Source organism: Mustela putorius, unplaced genomic scaffold (assembly GCF_011764305.1).
Source record: "Mustela putorius furo isolate JIRA1106 unplaced genomic scaffold, ASM1176430v1.1 tig00537227_pilon_pilon_pilon, whole genome shotgun sequence".
Taxonomy (NCBI): domain Eukaryota; kingdom Metazoa; phylum Chordata; class Mammalia; order Carnivora; family Mustelidae; genus Mustela; species Mustela putorius.
The window spans coordinates 38,734,529-38,756,579 of NW_025422368.1; the positions used below are offsets into that span (position 1 = coordinate 38,734,529).

At 40.3% G+C, this 22,051-nt stretch overlaps 1 protein-coding gene across 7 annotated transcripts in view; it reads right to left on the bottom strand.

Annotated features, from left to right (window-relative positions):
* The window catches only part of KLRG1 (killer cell lectin like receptor G1), a 371,299-nt gene that overhangs the window by 320,364 nt on the left and 28,884 nt on the right, over window positions 1-22,051 (bottom strand). For 6 of the 7 annotated variants that reach the window (XR_006604710.1, XM_045073431.1, XM_045073427.1 and 3 more), the window contains exons 4-5: window positions 11,668-11,768; window positions 11,202-11,301 (exon numbers count right to left, since the gene is read on the bottom strand). Coding sequence is in view for 6 of the 7 variants with exons in the window: in XM_045073431.1 (XP_044929366.1) it covers window positions 11,202-11,301; window positions 11,668-11,768 (201 nt within the window). In the remaining variant the exon portion in view is untranslated. Of the gene's footprint in view, window positions 1-11,189; window positions 11,302-11,667; window positions 11,769-22,051 lie in introns of those variants that run through there. The other variant, XM_004752514.3, reaches the window with a different exon arrangement.

Here is a 22,051-nt window from a genome sequence, read left to right on the forward strand (position 1 = left end):
CGTCGGGCTCTCTGCTCGGCAGGGAGCCTGCTTCCTCCTCTCTCTCTCTCTCTCTGCCCACTTGTGATCTCTCTCTGTCAAATAAATAAAATCTTTAAAAAAAAAAATAAAGAACATCTTACTAAAGAATGAATGGGTTAACCAGGAAATTAAGGAAGAACTTTAAAAATGCATGGAAACAAATGAAAATGAAAACACAACAGTCCAAAACCTCTGGGATGCAGCAAAGGTGGTTCTAAAAGGAAAATATGTAGCAATACAGGCCTACCTCAAGAAGCAAGAAAAGTCTCAAATACACAACCTAACCTATACCGAAAGGAGATAGAAAAGGAACAGCAAATAAAGCCTAACACCAGCAGAAGTAAAATTTTAATAAAGGTTAGAGCAGAAATAAACAATATAGAAACAAACAACAAAAACAAAAACAGCAGAACAGATAAACAAAAAGAGCTGGTTCTTTGAAAGAATTAATCAAGTTGATAAACCCCTAATCAGACATATGATAAAGAAAAAGAGGGTGCCTGGGTGGCTCAGCCGGTTAAGCATCTGTATTTGGCTCAGGTCACCATCTCAGGGTCCTGGGATCAAGTCCATCATCAGTCTCCCTGCTCAGTGGGGAGCCTGCTTCTCCTTCTGCCTGGTCTTCCTGCTGCTCCTCCTGCTTGTACTCTCTCTCTCTGATAAATAAATAAAAACCTTAAAAAAAAACAGATTTTTATTTTAAAAAAGAGAGCAAGATAGAAAGGATCCAAATAAATAAAACCACCAGTGAAAGAAGAGAGATCACAACCAACACCACAGAACTATAAACAATTACAAGAAGTTATTATGAAAAATTATATGGTAACAAAAGGGGCAATCTGGAAGAAATGGATAAATTCCTAGAAACATACAAACTACCAATAGAAAACTGAAACAGTAAGAAATTGCAAATTTGAATAGACCCATAACCATCAAGGAAATTGAATCTGTAATCAAAAATCTCACAACAGATAAAAGTCCAGGGCCAGATGGCTTCCCAGGGGAATTCTACCATACATTTAGAGAAGAGCTAATACCTATTCTTCTCAAACTGTTCCAAAAAATAGAAATGGAAGGAAAACTTCTGAACTCCTTCTAGGAGGCCAGCATCACCTTAATTCCAAAACAAAAGACCTCACTAAAAAGGAGAATTACGAGCCAATAAGCCTGATTAACATGGATGCAAAAAATCCTCAACAAGATACTAGCAAATGGAATCAAACAGTACCTTAAAAGAATTATTCACCATGATCAAGTGGGATTTGTTCCTGGGTTGCAGGGGTGGTTCAATACTTGCAAATCAATCAACATGACATATCACATTAATAAAAGAAAGGATAAGAACCATATGATCCTCTCAATAGATGCAGAAAAATCATTTGACAAAATACAGCATCCATTCTTGACAGAAACCCTCAACAAAATAGAGATAGAGGGAATACATCTTAACATCATAAAGGCCATTATAAAAGGCCCACAGTGAATACCATCCAGAACGGGAGAAACTGAGAGCTTTTCCTCTACAGTCAGGAACAAGACAGAGAAACAAGACATATATATATATAACAGATAAGTCTTGTGCCACAAGAATTTAAAACCTTTTGAACACAAATGCTCTGCCCTTTTTACTTTACCCCCATGGAGTACTTACTTATATATGTCGGGGGTAGGGAGGTAAACTGAAGAGTCAGGGAAGGGTAAGAGAGATGAAATGATGTCTTAATTTCCAGAATAGCTTGAAACTTTTCATGCAGTTTTTAACCAAGTTGATTTAAAGGAAAAAATGAGCTTGTTCTCATTCCTCTGGACATGGCAAGAAAAAGTCCGTTTCTTTCTTCCCTTTATTTCAAGGGTAGAGGGATGGCTGATAAAGCACAGAAATGAACAAAGACTTGCTCAAAAACCTCAGGTAGAGGGGTGCCTGGGTGGCTCAGTGGGTTAAAGCCTCTGCCTTCTGCTCAGGTCATGATCCCAGGGTCCTGGGATCGAGCCCCACGTCGGGCTCTCTGCTCTCTCTCTCTGCCTGCCTCTCTGCCTACTTCTGATCTCTTTCTGTCAAATAACACCCAAAGAGGAAGTAAACAGCATTGGTTGCTAGCGAAGTTGTTCGTTTAGGTACGTAGCCTGATTCGCTCCCTCCTGTACCCTGCTCCCTGATTGGTCATGTAAGCATATATAAGTGTGTAGACTTGCGGAAATAAAAAGAGAGAAGATGCATCTGAACTGGGGCTTCTTGTCATCCTTGCGGGTTGAGGGCGATAAATGGCGCGGGCACCTGGGAACTAAATAAAGGAATCTTGCAAGGTAATCCGCAGGAAAGCGGGGAGTAAAGGTCCGCAGGTAAGCAAGGACATTAGCCATGTTCAAAAGTGGGAATTCCGCGGTAAAGTGGGGAGTAAAGGTCGACTGAAGTACATGCGTGTAAAAGGTTAATGTGTTAGTGTCGTTAACGTCCGCGTCTATTGTCTGTGTGTTCATAATGGGATCTGAAGTATCTAAAGTGCGATTGGAAGGGTCTTTAAAAGACCTGCTGAAAGCCAATGGAACTTCACTAAAAGCAAAAACTGTTCGGGCCTTTTTGAATACAGTGGAAAAGGCGGCTCCATGGTTCCTAGTTGAATGCTTGCTAAACATACCTCAATGGGACCACTTAGGTGAGGATTTGAAGAAACAGGACAATAAAATGCCTTTGCTACCCGGGACCCTGGCAATATGGACCTTAGTCCGGGGATGCCTGGTGGGGCCTAAACCCAAATGTGAATCAGCTCTGCAAGAGGGAGCAGAGGCATTGGAAAAAGTGAAAGAGGAGCGGTCTTCTTGTGCCTCAGAGGGGGTAGTTCTAGTGAAGAGGAAGAGGAAATGTCAGGGGAGGAGTTAGACCATAAAATGCACTCCAAGTTTGAACAGTTGAAACTGTCGACTCCAGCGACACCTAGTGCCCCTCCGCAGTATAATGCTATGGCGTGCCAAGGAGCTTGTAGCTGCTGCGCCACATGTGGTAGTGGCAGGTTTTCAAGCTGGAGAGATCATGACCTGACCTCTGCCTTTCCAGTTTTAGAGGACCAAAACAACCAGCGGTATCATCAGCCTCTTGATTTTAAACTAGTTAAGCAATTAAAGGAAGCAGTCATGCAGTATGGCCCTCAGGCAGCCTTTACGGTCTCTTTGTTGGAGACCATAGCGGGAATGAAATTAGTCCCTGAAGACTGGTGTAACCTAGCCTGCGCAACCTTGTCGGGAGGGCAATATCTAGTATGGAAAACAGCCTGGCAAGAATACTCACAGGACACTGCCCGCAGTAATGCAGCAGCTGGAAATCCTCAGTGGGACCTAGAAATGTTAATGGGAATGGGACCGGACATGGGAAAGCAGGCCCAAATACAGTACAACCCTGCAGTGTATCTGCAAATAGCCGCGGCGGCCACTAAAGCATGAAGAACAATTCAAGGCAGTGGGGATTTACAGGGTCAGCTGTCTAAGGTAATACAAGGACCAAATGAAGCATATGCTGATTTTGTAGCGAGGCTGATGCAAACAGCTGGTCGAATATTTGGGGAGGTAGAGGCAGCCATGCCATTGATAAAACAGCTGGCGTATGAGCAAGCTAATAAATGGTGTAAAGAAGCCATCAGACCTTGGAAAAGCAAAGACTTGAGTACATATATTAAAGTTTGCAGGGATATAAATGACAGTGTTATTCAAGGGCAGGTTACGGCTGCACCTATCACTCAAGGTTTACAGGGATTACAGGGAGCTCAACAATATAAACATAGGGGTACTCCTGGAGTTTGCTATTACTGCAAGAAGCCAGGACACCTGTAGGAGCTATGGTTACCAAAGAAGAGAGTTGGACCTTCCTATTTCAAAGCTCCTCTCCCCAAGAAACCGAGCTGCTCACAGTGATAAAACATTCAAACATTTCAAATGTTTCATCAAGAACCCTTCAACCTTTTATCAGATAGTAGATATGTGGTGCAAGCTGTCTCTATCATTGAAAGTGTGGGTTCTATTAATGCCAGGTCTACTATCTCTGAGGCATTACAAGAAATCCAAACATTAGTTTGGGACAGGAAGGCTCCATTTTATAATGGCCACATGCGAGCTCATACAACCTTACCAGGCCCCCTGATAAAAGGTAATCAATCGGTTAGCAGACTCCTTAACCAGAGGAGAATTTGTCTTTGCCATTGAGGACCCTGTGCAACAGGCGAGACATTATCATAAGCTGTTCCATGTGAATGCTTTAACACTTCACCTCACATTTAACATAACAAAAGCACAGGCATGGGACACAGTAGTCTCCTGCAGAAATAGCGTGACCTTACTACCTGCACAGTCCTTGGGGGTTAATCCTAAGGGTTTGTTACCTAATCATATATGGCAAATGGATGTCACACATGTTTCAGAATTTGAAAAGTTAAAATATGTTCATGTCTCTGTAGATACCTGCTCTGGAATAATTTTCGCCTCAGTGCATACGGGGGGGGGGGGGGCGGAATCCAGAGAAGTTATCATCCATTGCCTACAGGCTTTCGCAGCATGGGGAAAGCCACGCCAGTTAAAGACAGATAATGGCCCAGCCTACACCTCACAACCCTTTAAAGCCTTCCTACAACAACTTGACATTCACTTGATACATGGAATACCCTATAACCCACAAGGACAGAGTGTTATGGAGCGCGCGCATCTTACAATAAAAAATGCGCTTTATAAACAAAAAGGGGGGATAGGGGACACCTTCAGGTCCCCTAAAGATAAGCTCAACACCTTTCTCTTTATTTTGAATTTTTTAACATTGGACAAAATGGGTAAATCAGCTGCAGACAGACATGCAAGTGATGCTGCTGCTCCCCCTAAGCCTTTAGTACTTTGGAAGGACATCCTCACAGGAAAGTGGAATGGACCAGATCCAGTGTTAGTATGGAGTAGGGGGTCTGTATGTGGTTTTCCACAGGAAAAGGAGGCTACAATTTGGATCCCAGAGCGGCTGGTGCGTGCAGCCTTGCCTCTGAACACCAGTCATGATGCTGAAGATGCTGATGATAACTCTGGGGATGCTACACCTCCTGAAGCGGACTCAAGCCAGAGAACTGTGAGCAGTGGTTAAAGCATGGCCATATCCTTTACCAGTGACTAACTCTTCTCTCATATTCCCTCCTCTCTTTACTACCAATTCTCCTATAGGGCTACCCACTGTTCACATATCTACAGACATTGCGGAGGTGACTAATATTACTGTCTCCCTGTCCAGCACTCTCTGCTTTCTGTTGTATCTCAATACATCAGTCCGCACCCTGGACTGTATTCGCCTGAGCAATCAGACCCTGGGGCAATTTCAACCTTTTCACCATTCCTCAAACATAGGTAACGTTACTGTGATCCAGGGTTTGGCCCCTGTGAAACCTATTAATGCCTCGGGGCCATATCAACCTTTTAAGCTGCCCCGGTGCACCAATAATAGGGTATGGCCACCGGAGTGGTCTGGATGTCAGAGTACCTCGCGCTCAGTATACCCATGTTCCTATCCCAGTTTCCATTCCAGAGGACAAGTTACCGGTGGTGCTATCCAGAAAGAAGAGAGATTTTGGTATCATAGCTGCCATTGTGACAACATTGGCTATATCTACAGCAGCTGCCACGGCAGCAGCAGTCTCGCTTGCTACAACTATACCCACTGCAGAAGCTATGAACACCCTTGCAGAAGGAACGGTGGCTGCCCTTCAAACACAGACTCAGATCAATGCACATTTGCAAGCAGGAATCCTGATAGTCAACCAGAGAGTGGATTTGGTTCAAGAACAAGTGGACATATTGGGGGCCCTATTGGGATTGGGATATATAGCACCCTTCCTGGCAATTTGTGTAACTCCCATAGCCTATACTAACATGAGTGACTTACAGAATGTCTCCCGACAGCTCTCCCAATACTTACAGGGGAATTGGTCCACAGAATTCCAAAACTATACTCAGCACCTGCTACTAGGCATAACAAGGATAAATACCAGAGTTGAGTTTGCAAACCTCCCAGAGATAATCAAAACATTGCAAGATGTGTTAACCTTTACGAAACAATGGGCTAGCGTAATTGGTCTGATGACAATCCTTGTAGTGGGCTTGATTCTGCTAGTAAGGAAACTGCAAATTTGGAGGTGACAGCAACATAGGCAACAGCAAGCCATGGTGCATGCCTTGTTAGCCATCGAGGCTGGTACATCCCCCCAAGTGTGGCTAAGTATGCTGGATCGGTAGTCAACGACGGGTAAGATTGGTGGGGGAAATATACCAACCTAAGACAGGACGCAGATCATTGATATCTGCCGTCTGATGATGGGTAAGGATATTCCCCGCCACTGACAACCTAAGACAGGCACGATCCCTGCCATAAAAGAAAAAAGGGGAAGATATTGGAGGCAGGCCCCTGGCCAGGGGGGCCTCCACCATTAAAAGATGGCGCCTGGCTAGTTGCCAGGTTAGGGTTGCCTCATGAGACTAAGCGGAACACCCAAAGAGGAAGTAAACAGCATTGGTTGCTAGCGAAGTTGTTCGTTTAGGTGCGTAGCCTGATTCGCTCCCTCCTGTATCCTGCTCGCTGATTGGTCATGTAAGCGTATATAAGTGTGTAGACTTGCGGAAATAGTAGGAGAGAAGATACATCTGAACTGGGGCTTCTTGTCGTCCTTGCGGGTCGAGGGCGATACCATATAATGGAATATTAGCAATAAAAAAGGGTAAACCATTGATACAACACCAGGAATGAATCTCAAAATAATTATTCTGAGTGAAAGAACACTGAAAAAGAAGAGTGCATATTTAATGACTCTGTAAAACTCTATGTACTGTAAAACTCTAGAAGACATAATCTAATCTATAGTAACATAAAGTAGATCAGGGTTTCCTGAGGACAGGAGAGTGTTGGGTGACTGGGACAAGAGAGAAGGAGTAATTACAAAATGCATGAGGAAGCTTTTCGGGATAGTTGCTGTTTTCACCATCTTGATTATGGTGACATTTTCATGGATATAGATAAACAGAGATAGATATACGTCAAAACTTACCAAATTTTACTCTTGAAATATATTCAGATTATTGTGTGTCAACTATATCTCAATAAAAATATTTTTTTAAGATTCTATTTATTTGGACAGTGCACACACATGAACAGGGGAAGAGGCAGAAGGAGAGGGAGAATCCTAAGCAGACTCCCTGCTGAGCACAGAGCTGCCTTGGCACTCCATCCCATGACCTGAGATCATGACCTGAGCCACAACCAGGAGCTGGACACAACCACCTGAGCCACCCATGCACCCCCTCACTGAAACTATTTTTAAAGGAGTTCATAACAAAAGACACTGTCACAGTAATCCAGGTGAACAACAACAGAGGTTTGGAATGGAATTAAAAGTGGAAATGGAGGAGCACCTTGGTGGCTGCTAGGTGTCTCAACTGACAATTTTGGTTGAGGTCATGATCTAATGGGTCATGAGATGGAGCCCAGGTTGCTCAGCGGGAGTCTGCTTAAAAGTCTCTCCCTCTACCTCTTCTCCAACTCAAACTAGTGTGCATGCTTTCTCGCTCCCTAATAAATAAATAAATCTTTTTTAAAAAGGTAGAAATGGAGGGGCACCTGGGTGGCTCAGTAAAGCCTCTGCCTTCGGCTCAAGTCATGATCTCAGGGTCCTGGGATCAAGTCCCCCATCGGGCTCTCTGCTCAGCGGGGAGCCTGTTTCCCCTACTCTCTTTCTGCCTGCCTCTCTGCCTACTTGTGATCTCTCGCTCGCTCGCTCACTCTTTGTCAAATAAATAAATAAAATCTTTTTTTCAAAAGTAGAAATGGAAAGAAGAGAGGAGATTTAGAATATACTTCGCTGGTGGCAATGATAAAATTTGTTGATGTAGAAAAATGAAATCAGGAAGCTCTTCAGTTTGGAATCTGAACAACTTAAGGTCATTTCCTAAGATGGGGAAGACTTTGGAGTAGGGATATAGAAGAGAATATCTACCCCATCACTGTTTGGGCTAGTGGGGAAACGGGGGTAACTAGGTGTCCATCATCAAGAGAATGAATACATGAAATGGAGATAATGCAGCAGCTAGAAGGATGAATTACATGTACATAGCGCAACATGAATAGAACTCAAAAACACGTTCATGGAAAAAGTAAAATAATAAAATATATAGAATAATTTAACTAAATATGAAACAAATAAAGAATAGTACATATTTTATAAAGATACAAACAAGCTCAAGGACTATATCAAACATCAAAGTATGTTTGTGAAAGTGGGGATATGGGGGCAAGGGGAAAGGTAAATGGACTGCAAGAGAGGCATATATGACTGATGAAGATGGTGACCCATGACCTTAGGAATCTGATTAACTCTAATCACTATAAACTTTAAAACATGGATGAAAGAAATTGCAAACAACACAAACCAATGGAAAGATATCCCATGCTCACAGATTGGAAAAATAAATATTGGGGGCTTCTGGCTGGCATCGTCAGTACAGCATGTGACTCTTGATCTCAGGAATGGTAAGTTTGAGCCCCACCCTGGATATAGAGATTACTTAAAAATAATAAAAAATCTTTAAAAGAAAGAATATTATTAAAAATGTCTACACTACCCAAAGTAGTATATAAATTTAATGCAATCCCTATCAAAACACCAACAGATTTTTCAAAGAACTAGAACAAACAATCCTAAAATTTGTATGGAACCACAAAAGACCCCAACTAGCCAAAGCAGTCTTGAAAAAAAAAAAAAAAAAAAAAACAACTGGCGGTATCACAATTCGAGATTTCAAGAATCCCTACAAAGCTGTAGTAATCCAAATAGTACAGTACTAGCACAAAACAGACATATGAATCAATGGAATGGAAACGAACATCCAGAAATAAGCCCACAGTTATATGGTCAACAAATCTTTGACAAAGGAGACAGGAATATGCAAGAGAGAAAGAGTCCCCTCAACCAATGGTAGTCGAGCTAGGGCTATTATGCTTGTATTTGATTATAGATGTCAGTGACATTTCATGGCTTCAAAGTCCTTGATGCTCTGAGAAGTGTAGAGTCTAGTGAAAATTACACTGCCATAAAAGAAATGTGTTTTGGGGGCACCTGGGTGGCTCAGTGGGTTAAAGTCTCTGCCTTCAGCTCTGGTCCTGATCTCAGGGTCCTAGGATCAAGCCCCGCATCAGACTCTCTGCTCAGCAGGGAGCCTGCTTCCCCGCCACTCTGCCTGCCTCTCTGCCTACTTGTGATCCCTCTCTGTCAAATAAATAAAATCTTTAAAAAAAATGTGTTTTGTTTTTGTTTCTTTTTTAAAAGTTGTGCTCTTATTGGTTCTACACTCCCTAGAATACTGCTGCTTTGTGACAGTCCAACTGGATGCAGTGCCCTCCTTGTATTTAGCAAGGGTAAGCCTGGGTCTCTTAATACTTGATATGTTTGCATTAGTTAAGAGAGAAACTTGGTAGCTTGGTAGCTCGGTTAGAGGGGAGGGGAAATCTGCTGCTAGATGGGTCTGAACTGAGCCATACTCGTCTGGGTAAGAGTTGAGAAACAACCTCTGTACATTTAAAAAAAAAAAAAATTAGTCAAACATCACATAGTAGGCAGCCATTAAATTATTTAAAAAGTTAATTTATGGGGGTGCTTGGGTGGCTCAGTGGGTTAAAGCCACTGCCTTCAGCTCGGGCCATGATCTCAGGGTCCTGGGATTGAGCCCCACATCAGGCTCTCTGCTCAGCGGGGAGCCTGTTCCCTCCTCTCTCTCTCTCTGCCTGCCTCTCCGTCTACTTGTGATCTCTCTCTACCAAATAAATAAATAAAATCTTTTTTAAAAAAAAAAAGAAATTGTAATCTAGCATCATCAACAGTACAGTACAGAATGATGGTCCCCTCAGTATTCCAGCCCACGTCTTTTAAACAGCACCTTCCCTCCCTATCTATCTCCAAACCCTACTATTTTTTTAATATTTTATTTATTTATCAGATAGAGAGTGAGAGTGAGAGTGAGTGAGCACAAGCAAGGGAGCAGAAGGCAGAGGGAGAAGCAGGCTCCACACCGAGCAGGGAGCCCGATGTGGAACTCAATCCCAGGACCCTGGGACCATGACCTGAGCCGAAGGCAGTCACTTAACCGACTGAGCCACCCAGGCGTCCCTCTCCAAACCCTACTTAAGAGAAATAACCAAGTTTTTCTCATTGTTGAGGCATTCATGCCTAAAATAATTTGGGAATCAAGCACATAAATGGCTTCTGTAAACTTTCCTCAGATTGACCACTATGTGAAATTAACCTGCAAATCACACATCCACAACATGGAAAAGATATGGTCATATATCAGTTTATTCAACCACATCTATGCACGCCTATAAAAATTAAATTCAGCCAAGGCCATGTCTTTAAGTGGTGAAGAGCTGAGAAGCAGAAAGCACCACCCTGTTCTCATCCTCTTTCTACAACTTAGGTTCTCACTATTAGCATTATCCTTTAGAATATAGCTTTCTCCGTGAAGGGCCACCATTAGGATAAAAATATATTATGAGGAATCAGTAACATGCCAACTTCCTAGCACACATCAAAAACACCTACAACACATGAGCAATAGTATATACCTGCGCAGAGTTCATCAGTTCAGACCATAACATTGAGGAAAGGCACACTTTTTTTTTTTTTTTAATGACAGACAGAGATCACAGTAGGCAGAGAAGCAGGGAGATAGAGAGGAAGTGAAGCAGGCCCCCTGCTGAGCAGAGAGCCCAACGTGGGACTCGATCCCAGGACCCTGAGATCATGACTGGAGCTGAAGGCAGCGGCTTAACCCACTGAAGCACCCAGGCGCCTCAAAGGTACACTTTTGACAGAAATGGTGGGAATGGGGGTGAAGGAGGCAGCATCAGTCACTACAGTGAGAAGTACTACAAAAAACTTATATTTCCCAAATGATCCTAGATCTGATCTTTAAATTGTTAGGATAATATCTAAATGTTCTCAAGGAGAGTCCAGCAACAAACCTTCAGTTCCCAGGGAAGCTGCACTAATCTTACATCAAATGCTATGTCCTAGAAGGTTCATCATTCACCAAATACATGCTCAGGGTCATCTGAGCACCCAGAGGCCTGCTCCCTCGTGTGAGGGAGCCTGACCACAGATCTGACCCCCTCAAAGTCTGACCTTCTTACAGATCCACGGTAAAAGAGCTTCACAGCTAGCAGCTTGGAGATGGTGTTGGTTGATGGCTCCACACTTCTGGATCAAGCTGTTTGAAACAATGCTGTAAGAAATCAGGAAAGTCAATCATTTAAGGTAACATGAGAGCAAAGGAGCTGCAGGCATGGAAGAGATAAAAACTGAGCAGTTCTTTCTCCCTAATCAGGCCCCGCTTCTCTCAGCTCCCAGAACATTAGCCTCTTTTTTTTGTTGTTGTTGTTGGGGTTTTTTGTTTTTTGGGGTTTTGGGTTTTGTTTTTGTTTTGGGGGGCTTTTTTTGGCTCTCATCCACCATTCATTTCCTCTCCTGTTCTTTACTTCCTTTCCTTACCCTTTCCTCTCCCCACCATCTATTAACCTTGACCTATTTCCCCATCACATACTTTCTCTTCTCCTTTTCTCTTTTTTCCCCATTTTTTGAACCCCCTTACCTTGAGATTTTTAAGGGTGACCCATCTTCCCACCTCCAGCCAGATTTGTTCCTCAGACCAATCCAATAAAAATCATTTTTGAGGAACCGTAGAAGCAGGCTCTAGGGAGAGATTGAAGATGATGGAAAAGGTAAGAAAATGTAGAAAACTAAAGAAGAGATTCAGTGTCATGATTGATAATTATTCTTTACACCCCCTCTCGTTACCATTATTATGGACTGAATATATATTTCTCCCCAAAATTCATATATTGAAGCTCTAATTAATAACATGATGGTACCTAGGCATATGGCCTTTGGAAGGTTATTAGTTTTAGACAAGGTCATGAGGCCCTCACTAATGATGAGATTAGTGTCCTTGTAAGAAGAAGAGTTCCCGGCGCACTCTCCCTCTATCAAGAAAGGACACAATTATAGGGCAACTGTCTGCAAGCCACAAACAAGATCCTCACCAGAGACGGAACCCATCAACATTTTGATCTTAGACTTCTCAGCCTCCAGAACTGTGAGACATCAATGTCTGTGGTTTAAGCCACCCAGTGATACTCTGATTAGCAGTTTAAGCTGATTAAAACCACCACCTAGTCCAAATAACTAATCTCTCTTTTAAACTTTAATTCTAGAGTTACACGGCAGAGTGCAACATTTCCTATAATTCAACTTTATGTGTATAATTGCATTCTATAGCATGAAAGACAAGATAAATATTATACTCTGCCTTCCACTGTAACTTCCTCCTTGGTTAGATGAAGTACTTAATAGGTATTCAAATAACTTTTACAGAAGAAAAGCTTAATACCAATATGGAAGCAGTCATCTTTCGCATTATCATTTAATACATAAGTTATTATTAAGCTTTCAGCAATATACTTGCTTTTTTCCCACTACACTCTTATTTTTCAAGTTCTCATCAATCTTGCATATGACAAGTAAAATAAAAACAGTTCTTAAGGAAACAAGCATAAGACAAGGTTAAGTTGGTCCCATGCTACCACTAGAACAGAGATAACAGATTCTTTGCTCTGTAGAGTCTGACATTCAAATGAAGGAGTTATACTCTAAGGTAATTGCCTCAATAAGTGGAATAAAATAAAGGATAAATCCCAGAAGATTAATTCTATTGTAGGATTTGGCGTTAGTGTAATGAATAGACTTTGCAATAAACATCCTCAGCTTTGAAAATTGCTTTTGTTACAGAGACTTTTCTTGTGATGCTGAATTTTCAATGTGATGTTAATGTTAACAAGTAATGTGTTTCTTCATGAGCAAAACGGATAAAATTGTAAGTTTGAAGACCAATCTATTCATGGGAAACAGTTACATATAACATAAGTAGCTCAGTGTGTGTTTTAGAGCATGAATGAATATTTAAAGGTATTCATATGTATTTTAATAGATACTCAACCCCCTGGGTTACAAGTGGTGGGCAAGCAAATATGTGTGCAGGAGCATTTGTGGACATTTGATAACTGATGTCCCTGTGTATTCAGCAAATACTGTATGTATACTTAATGAGATAATTTCCTGCATCTTCTCAACACTCTACTTCTTATTCTTAATCCTTGACGTCACTGCAATTCCCTTGTGAAAAAAAATAAAAACTAAAACTAATTAGAAAGCATCCAAGTTATATCTCCAGTCCTTTGATTTTGCTACCAGGAATTTTGTGTGTTAATGGTTTTGTTTGGTTGCTTGGTTGGTTTGGTTTTCTCTGAGTTAGAGTTTGACCTGATAGATGTTAAATGAAAAGGCCATAACTTGATCCTGTGATCATGTACTTCCTGACTATTTGTCTTAAGCCTCCTTCCTACATTAATGTTCTGAGATAACCGTGACTTCATCTGACAATGGCCATCACAAAAGCACCATATTCTCAAATTCAGTGAACTTGCTTTGATCTCTCTCCTCACTCCATAGACTTCTTCTGTTTGAAGGAATAGAAACTCAAAAAAGAGCAATTATTCCACAGCAACTTAGTGATAGTACTTGGACTAGAACCCAAGGTCTTCACCTAGTACACAACACCTTGGCATGTCCTGTACTGAGATAGTCCATCTCTCTGCAACCTATCTCTCTCCTAAACTATGCTTTCTCGGAGTACCTGCCTGGCTCAGTTGGTATAGCATGAGACTCTTGATCTTGGGGTTGTAAGTGGGAGTCCCATGTTTGGTGTACATATTACTTAAAAAGTAAAATAAAATGATGCTTTACTAGCCCTGAAAAAGATCATGAGACTCATAGGATGTGTCAAGAAACGTGCACATTTGGCTAAGAGACCACATTCTCTCTGATGAAACACACCAAGAAGACAACTTAAGCTTATATTATAACATTAGATTTCAGTATTATTTACTGGGTCCCAGTGTTGCCACAGAACAGGCTGATGTATGAATAAGGAGGTCTACTACAGTGAACACATCACGTTTGTTTCTCATTACAACCAAGGTCAGATATCCTAAAACCTGGTCTGGGTGAGGAAGACCTCACATGGTAAAGTACAAACTGCAGAACTAGAGGGTGAAAAGAAGCCACATCAGGGAAGAGAGGAAGTGTGGGGACATAATTCTGGGGAGAAAAGAAATGCAGGTGCTGTAATGGGAGGGAGTTTTGATCCTGGAAAGAAAGAAAGAAAGAGAAGAGAAAGAAAGCAGTGCAGGGAACTGCGCAAGACAAACACTTCCCCAAAATCACTGACTGGGAAAACAAGAGCAGCTGATTATCACAAGGTTTTACAAGCCAGGAAGTCCAAAGTCTGAAGCTTCAGAAGTCCATTAGCCACAGCCCAGTGGAGCCTGGTGGCCACAGCAGTCCTTCCGTGGGGAAGGAAGGCAGAGACCTGGGACCAGATAGCATGGTTTGAAGATCCCCTGGGTTGCACTGGAAGAGAGAGTTCCCCTTCTTGGAGTGCATTTGGGAGAGGCAGCATGGCCTCTCGGGGGTCAAAAGAGCTTGTGGACACTAGTGTGCTGCCCTGTTCATTAGCATAGGAACAAAGACACCACTGAGAGCAGCAAACCCTGGTGCCTGCTTTTGCTACACTTTACCTTAAACTCCAAGCCAACCCACAATCATGTCACTGCTTTTCTGGGACTAATGGACACCAGCTGCAGCATGGCAAGACCCTCCCCCAGAGGATCATCACCACTCTGCACCACTCTGGGTCCCTAAAATTTGGAGTTTTGAAACCTAGCCATGAGCATGACAGAAAATACAGGAGTACTGTGTCAGCGGTGGGCAGATGGCTCAGTCACAAACAGCATGAGGGCAGGGCCTGATGGAAGCCAGGAACACAAGAGAGGAGACTGCAGAGGACTGACCTGAGGGATAGAGCAGCCAAAACAGAAAAACACAGTGCATACTGTGAAACACATCCTAAAGCACCAGGCCTGGGACAGTATAGGCCCTCTTAATATAGCCATTATTCTCAGGAGCAGGAAACATAAGAGGCTTTCTAACACAGAAAAAACAGAGACCTACCCAAAATGACAAGACAGAGGAATTCACCCCAAAAGAAAGAACAGGAAGAAGCGATGACCAGGGAACTAATAATAAATAATATGTCTGAACCAGAACTTAAAACAACAATGCTAAGTATACTAGCTGGGCTTGAGAAAAGCATAGAAGACACTAGAGAATACCTTTCTGTAGAGATAAAAGAACTAAAAACTTGTCAGGCCAAAATAAAAAATGCTGTAACTGAGCGGTGCCTGGATGGCTCATTTGGTTAAGCATATGCCTTCGGCTTAGGTCATGATCCCAGGGTCCTGGGATCAAGCCCCTCATGGGGCTCATCCCTTTCCCTCTGCCTACCACTTCCCTTGTTTGTGCATGTTCTCTCTGTGTATCAAACAAACAAACAAAGTATTTTTTAAAAATTAAAAATGCTATCACCTAGATGCAAAACTGACTGGATGCAATGACAAGGATGAACAAAACAGAGGAACTCATCAGTGATATGGAAGATATAATTATGGAAAATAATGAAGCAGAAGAGAAGAGGGAAAGAAAAGAAAGATCCATGATTCATGGACCATGAATGTAGACTTAAGGCATTCAGTGACTCCATAAAGCATAATAAAATTTGTATCACAGGAGTCCCAGAAGAAGAGAGGGAAAGGAGGCAGAAAGTTTATTTGAGCAAATTATAGCTGAGAGGTTCCCTAATCTAGGAAAGGAAACTGTCATCCAAATCCAGGAAGCACAGAGAACTCCCATCAAATTCAACAAAAGCTGGCCAATACCAAGACATATCATAGTACAATTTGCAAAATATAGAGATAAGGAAAGAATCCTGAAATCAGCAAGAGAAAAAAAATACCTAACCTACAAGGGAAGATAAATCAAATTAGCAGTAGCTGTCTCCACAGAAACCTGACAGGCCACAAGAATGTGGCATGATATATTCAATGTGCTGAATGGGAAAAATATGCAGTCAAGAATACTTTATCCCGCAAGGCTGACATTCTGAATAGAAGTAGCAATAAAGAGCTTCCAAGATAAACAAAAGCTAAAAGAGTTTCAGGACCACTAAACCAGTCCTGCAAAAAGTATTAAAGGAGACCCCTTAAATGGGGAAGAAAGACCAAAAGCAACAAAGACTAGAAAGGAACAGAAAAAAATCTCCAGAAACAGCAACTTTATAGGTAATACAATGGCACTAAATTCTTATCTATCAATAATTACTCTGAATATAAATGGACTAAATGCTCTAATCAAAAGATAAAGGGTATCAGAATGGATTAAAAAAAACAAGACCCATCTATATTTTGCTTACAAAAGACTCGTTTTAGACCTAAAGACACCTCCAGATTGAAAGTGAGGGCATGGAGAAACTTCTATCATTCTAATGGAAATCAAAAGAAAGCCAGAGTAGCGATACTTATATCAGACAAACTAGATTTTAAACCAAAGACTGTAACAAGAGAGAAAGAAGGCACTATATCATAATTAAGGGGTCTATCCAACAAGAAGATCTCACAATTATAAATATACATGCCCCCAACTTGGGAGAACCCAAATATATAAACCAATTAATAATAAACATAAAGGAACTCATTGATGGGGTGCCTATGTGGCTCAGTCAGTTAAGTGTCTGCCTTCAGTGTAGGTAATGATCCCAGGGTCCTGGGAAAGACCCACATCAGGCTCCCTGCTCAACAGGGAGTCTGATTCTCTCTCCCTCTCCCTCTGCCCTTCCCCCCACTCATGTGCACTCTTTCTCAAATAAACAAATAAATAAATTTTTTAAAAGAGACTCATTGATAATAACACAATCATAGAAGGGGACTTTAACACCCCACTTACAGCAATAGGCAGATCATCTAAGCAGGAAATTAACAAGGAAACAATGGCTTTAAATGACACAATGGACCAGACGGATTTAACAGACATATTCAGAACATTTTATCCTAAAGCAGCAGAATACACTTTTTTTCCCTAATGCATATTGAACATTCTCCAGAAAAGATCACATAATAGGTCCCAAATCAGCCCTCAACAAGTACAAAAACACTGAGATCATACTATGTGTATTTTCAGGCCACAAAACTCCAAAACCTGAAGTCAACCACAAGAAAAAATTTGGAAAGACCACAAATACATAGAGATTAAAGAACATCTTACTAAAGAATGAATGGGTTAACCAGGAAATTAAGGAAGAACTTTAAACATGCATGCAAACAAATGAAAATGAAAACACAACAGTCCAAAACCTCTGGGATGCAGCAAAGGTGGTTCTAAAAGGAAAATATGCAGCAATACAGGCCTACCTCAAGAAGCAAGAAAAGTCTCAAATACACAACCTAACCTATACCGAAAGGAGATAGAAAAGGAACAGCAAATAAAGCCTAACACAAGCAGAAGAAATAAAATCTTAATAAAGGTTAGAGCAGAAATAAACAATATAGAAACAAACAACAAAACCAAAAACAGCAGAACAGATCAACAAAAAGAGCTGGTTCTTTCAAAGAATCAATCAAGTTGATAAACCCCTAATCATACATATGAAAAAGAAAAAGAGGGTGCCTGGGTGGCTCAGCCAGTTAAGCATCTGTCTTTGGCTCAGGTCACCATCTCAGGGTCCTGGGATCAAGTCCCTCATCAGTCTCCCTGCTCAGTGGGGAGCCTGCTTCTCCTTCTGCCTGGTCTTCCTGCTGCTCCTCCTGCTTGTACTCTCTCTCTCTGATAAATAAATAAAAACCTTTAAAAAAAAACAGATTTTTATTTTAAAAAAGAGAGCAAGATAGAAAGGATCCAAATAAATAAAACCACCAGTGAAAGAAGAGAGATCACAAACAACACCATAGAACTATAAACAATTATAAGAAGATATTATGAAAAATTATATGGCAACAAAAGGGGCAATCTGGAAGAAATGGATAAATTCCTAGAAACATACAAACTACCGATAGAAAACTGAAACAGTAAGAAATTGCAAATTTGAATAGACCCATAACCATCAAGGAAATTGAATCTGTAATCAAAAATCTCACAACATGGGCGCCTGGGTGGCTCAGTGGGTTAAGCCGCTGCCTTCGGCTCAGGTCATGATCTCAGGGTCCTGGGATCGAGTCCCACATCGGGCTCTCTGCTCAGCAGGGAGCCTGCTTCCTCCTCTCTCTCTCTGCCTGCCTCTCCATCTACTTGTGATCTCTCTCTGTCAAATAAATAAATAAAAACCTTTAAAAAAAAAAAAAATCTCACAACAGATAAAAGTCCAGGGCCAGATGGCTTTCCAGGGGAATTCTATCAGACATTTAGAGAAGAGCTAATACCTATTCTTCTCAAACTGTTCCAAAAAATAGAAATGGAAGGAAAACTTCTGAACTCCTGCTAGGAGGCCAGCATCACCTTAATTCCAAAACAAAAGACCTCACTAAAAAGGAGAATTACAAGCCAATAAGCCTGATTAACATGGATGCAAAAATCCTCAACAAGAGACTAGCAAATGGAATCGAACAGTACCTTAAAAGAATTATTCACCATGATCAAGTGGGATTTGTTCCTGGGTTGCAGGGGTGGTTCAATACTTGCAAATCAATCAACATGACATATCACATTAATAAAAGAAAGGATAAGAACCATATGATCCTCTCAATAGATGCAGAAAAATCATTTGACAAAATACAGCATCCATTCTTGACAGAAATCAACAAAATAGAGATAGACGGAACACATCTTAACATCATAAAGGCCATTATAAAAGGCCCACAGTGAATACCATCCAGAACGGGGGAAACTGAGAGTTTTTCCTCTACAGTCAGGAACAAGACAGAGAAACAAGACATATATATATATATATATATATATAAACCTTTTGAACACTAATGCTCTGCCCTTTTTACTTTACCCCCATGGAGTACTTACTTATATATGTTGGGGGTAGGGAGGTAAACTGAAGAGTCAGGGAAGGGTAAGAGAGATGAAATGATGTCTTAATTTCCAGAATAGCTTGAAACTTTTCATGCAGTTTTTAACCAAGTTGCTTTAAAGGATTATTTAAAATGGAAAAAATGAAATTGTTCTCATTCCTCTGGACATGGCAAGAAAAAGTCTGTTTCTTTCTTCCCTTTATTTCAAGGATAGAGGGATGGCTGATAAAGCACAGAAATGAACAAAGACTTGCTCAAAAACCTCAGGTAGAGGGGTGCCTGGGTGGCTCAGTGGGTTAAAGCCTCTGCCTTTGGCTCAGGTCATGATCCCAGGGTCCTGGGATCAAGCCCCACATCGGGCTCTCTGCTCAGGGGGGAGCCTGCTTCCTCCTCTCTCTCTCTCTCTGCCTGCCTCTCTGCCTACTTGTGATCTCTGCCTTTCAAATAAATAAAAATCTTTAAAAAAAAAAAAAAAAAAAACCTGAGGTAGAGTCTGAGGAGCTGGGATTAGATAGTGCTGGCATACTCTCTCAACCCACATAATTTTAAGACACATGATCAGACCAGTTCACCACTTCTCACTGGTGAGGCTGGAGAGTGAAAGTTTTATTATCCCACTCAGAATAAACCTCAAAACCAGACTGTAATGATCAGTGCTCTGTGTACTCATGGACTGTGTGCGTGTGCGTGTGCGTGTGTGTGTGTAGAAACAGCACAGAAGCATAAACAAGGGTGTTGACTCAGAATCCTCGTCCTCCAGAGAGGGTATAAACGAAAGGACTCAGGTTTGTTGGATTTACTTTAGAGTTTGTGATATTTGGTCTTATTTTACAGAGAAAAAAAAATGCAAAACCTAAAAGCAAAATGAAGACAGAGCTCAAACAGATAAAATCAGATATATTTTTCTTTCTTTTTCTTTCTTTTTTTTTTTAGATCAGTATTTATGCTTATATACCCACATATCTTTGCAAATAATATTTTTAAATTATAACTTAAATATTATTAAGGCATAGAACATACTCCTTAAACTACCAAACTAACATGGCTTACAGGATATATCTATTTATTTCAATCTGTATGGAAATAAACTAATAATATGTCAAAGTCACTTGGTCATAACTTCAATTGGCTCATCTAATCTTAGGAACTATATCCTTAAAAAATGACTTCAAGAGAAATAATTAATATAAATATGCTTTAAATGAATAAAAATTAGAAATAAGAAAAACGTTGTCTAAGATAAGAAAAATAGATAAACAATAATAGAATAATACAGAACCATAAAAAATAAATACCTACAATAATTTTTAAATGTTTGGAAAAAACAGTAAGGAAACAATGTTATATGATGAAAGCAGAACATAAACATAAGGTGTCCAAAAAACCTGGAAACATAGGATAGACATATTTTTAAATATATATATATGTTATAAATGTATATGTTATATTTCTAAATAATATCATTAATTTATTTTTCTTCAGTCTCTGGACACCTTTTCATGTAAGGTATTTAAAGCAATGGATGTAGTTATTAATTTGGAAAAAAAAGTACAACACAGATCATCCATATCTAAAATCAACTGGGATCTATTGTTTTAAATTTAAAGGAGTTTTGCCTAAAAACATATCTAGAGATATATGGAGCATATTACTTGAAAATGTAACTAATATACTATTTAAAAATAAGTTTATCCTATGTTTCCAGACTTTCAGATACCTTATAGTTTACAGACAGCAATTAGTATCATATAAAAACATGCAGATACATTAAAATATATCAAAGGAAAATTTGACAGGCTACAAATTACTAGAGTTTAATATTGATATGAATGTTCCCTATAATTTTGTGAATATGCACAATACTAAAAATAAATTAAGACTTGCTGTGTAAACCAGAGCACTCTCTTTAAAAGACAGTGAGACTGTCCATTGACAAATGAATGGATAAACACAATGTGATATATCCATGTAATTGACTATTATTCAGCCATAGAAAGGAATGAAATTCTGATGCGTATTACAGCATGAATGGACCTTGAAAACATGGTCAGTGAGATAAGCCAGATACAAAAGGACGTAATGGGCAAATTCAGACACAAAAAGTAGAACAGTGGTTACCAGGGGTTGGGGGAAGGGGGAATGGGGAGTTAAGTGTTTAATGGATTCAGTTTTGGTCTGGGATGAAGAAAAAGTTCTGGAGAGGAACAGTGGTGAGAGTTGAAAAACAATGTCACTACACTTAATGCCACTTAATTGTACACTTGAAAACTGTTAAAACAGTACGTTTTATGTTTTGCATATATTTTACCACAATTCTGTAAAATGTTAACCAAAAAAAAAGATACTGAGAGATATCTTAACCTATCTACCACACCTACAATTTTTGTGTGAAGGTCACAGCTGCTGCTCGTTCTGTTTATGAGGGAAGGGTGACAAAAACATAGACATTATCAGACTATAACAACTCCAGAGTTCAACAGTTCTCCTACCATCACCCTGTGTTTCCAGGCATTTCTTTGAATCTTCTAACATATTTCAGATATCCTCATAACAAAAATGCTTAGCTCGACAAGTCATAATTTATTTTGTGATACATATTTATTGAAATTTCACATCTTGGGAGACATAAGAGAAAAGCAAGTTATTTTGACTCTAGGCTTCATTTTGAGTGACAAGGAAAATTAAAGTGGAAAAGAAGAAAAACTAAAATTATGTGATTCCTATATGTTAAAGGAAACTCCACACAGATTTTCTCATTTAATATCATAATAATTCTGGAAAGAACTTTCTCTACTTCGTATCTGAGGAAACTGAGAGTCACAGAAGGTAAGAAAATTTCTCGAGTTCACATAGCTAGTAAAGCAAGGTAGTAAAAACCAACTTGTGACTGTCTCAAAGACACCAAAAAAAGCCCTTTCTGTTACTTAAAATATGGGGGAAAGTGACCACCTTACCATAGTGTTTGTATTGTACTATCCAAAGAAGGAAGCCCTGATTATGTTTAGATGTAAATCC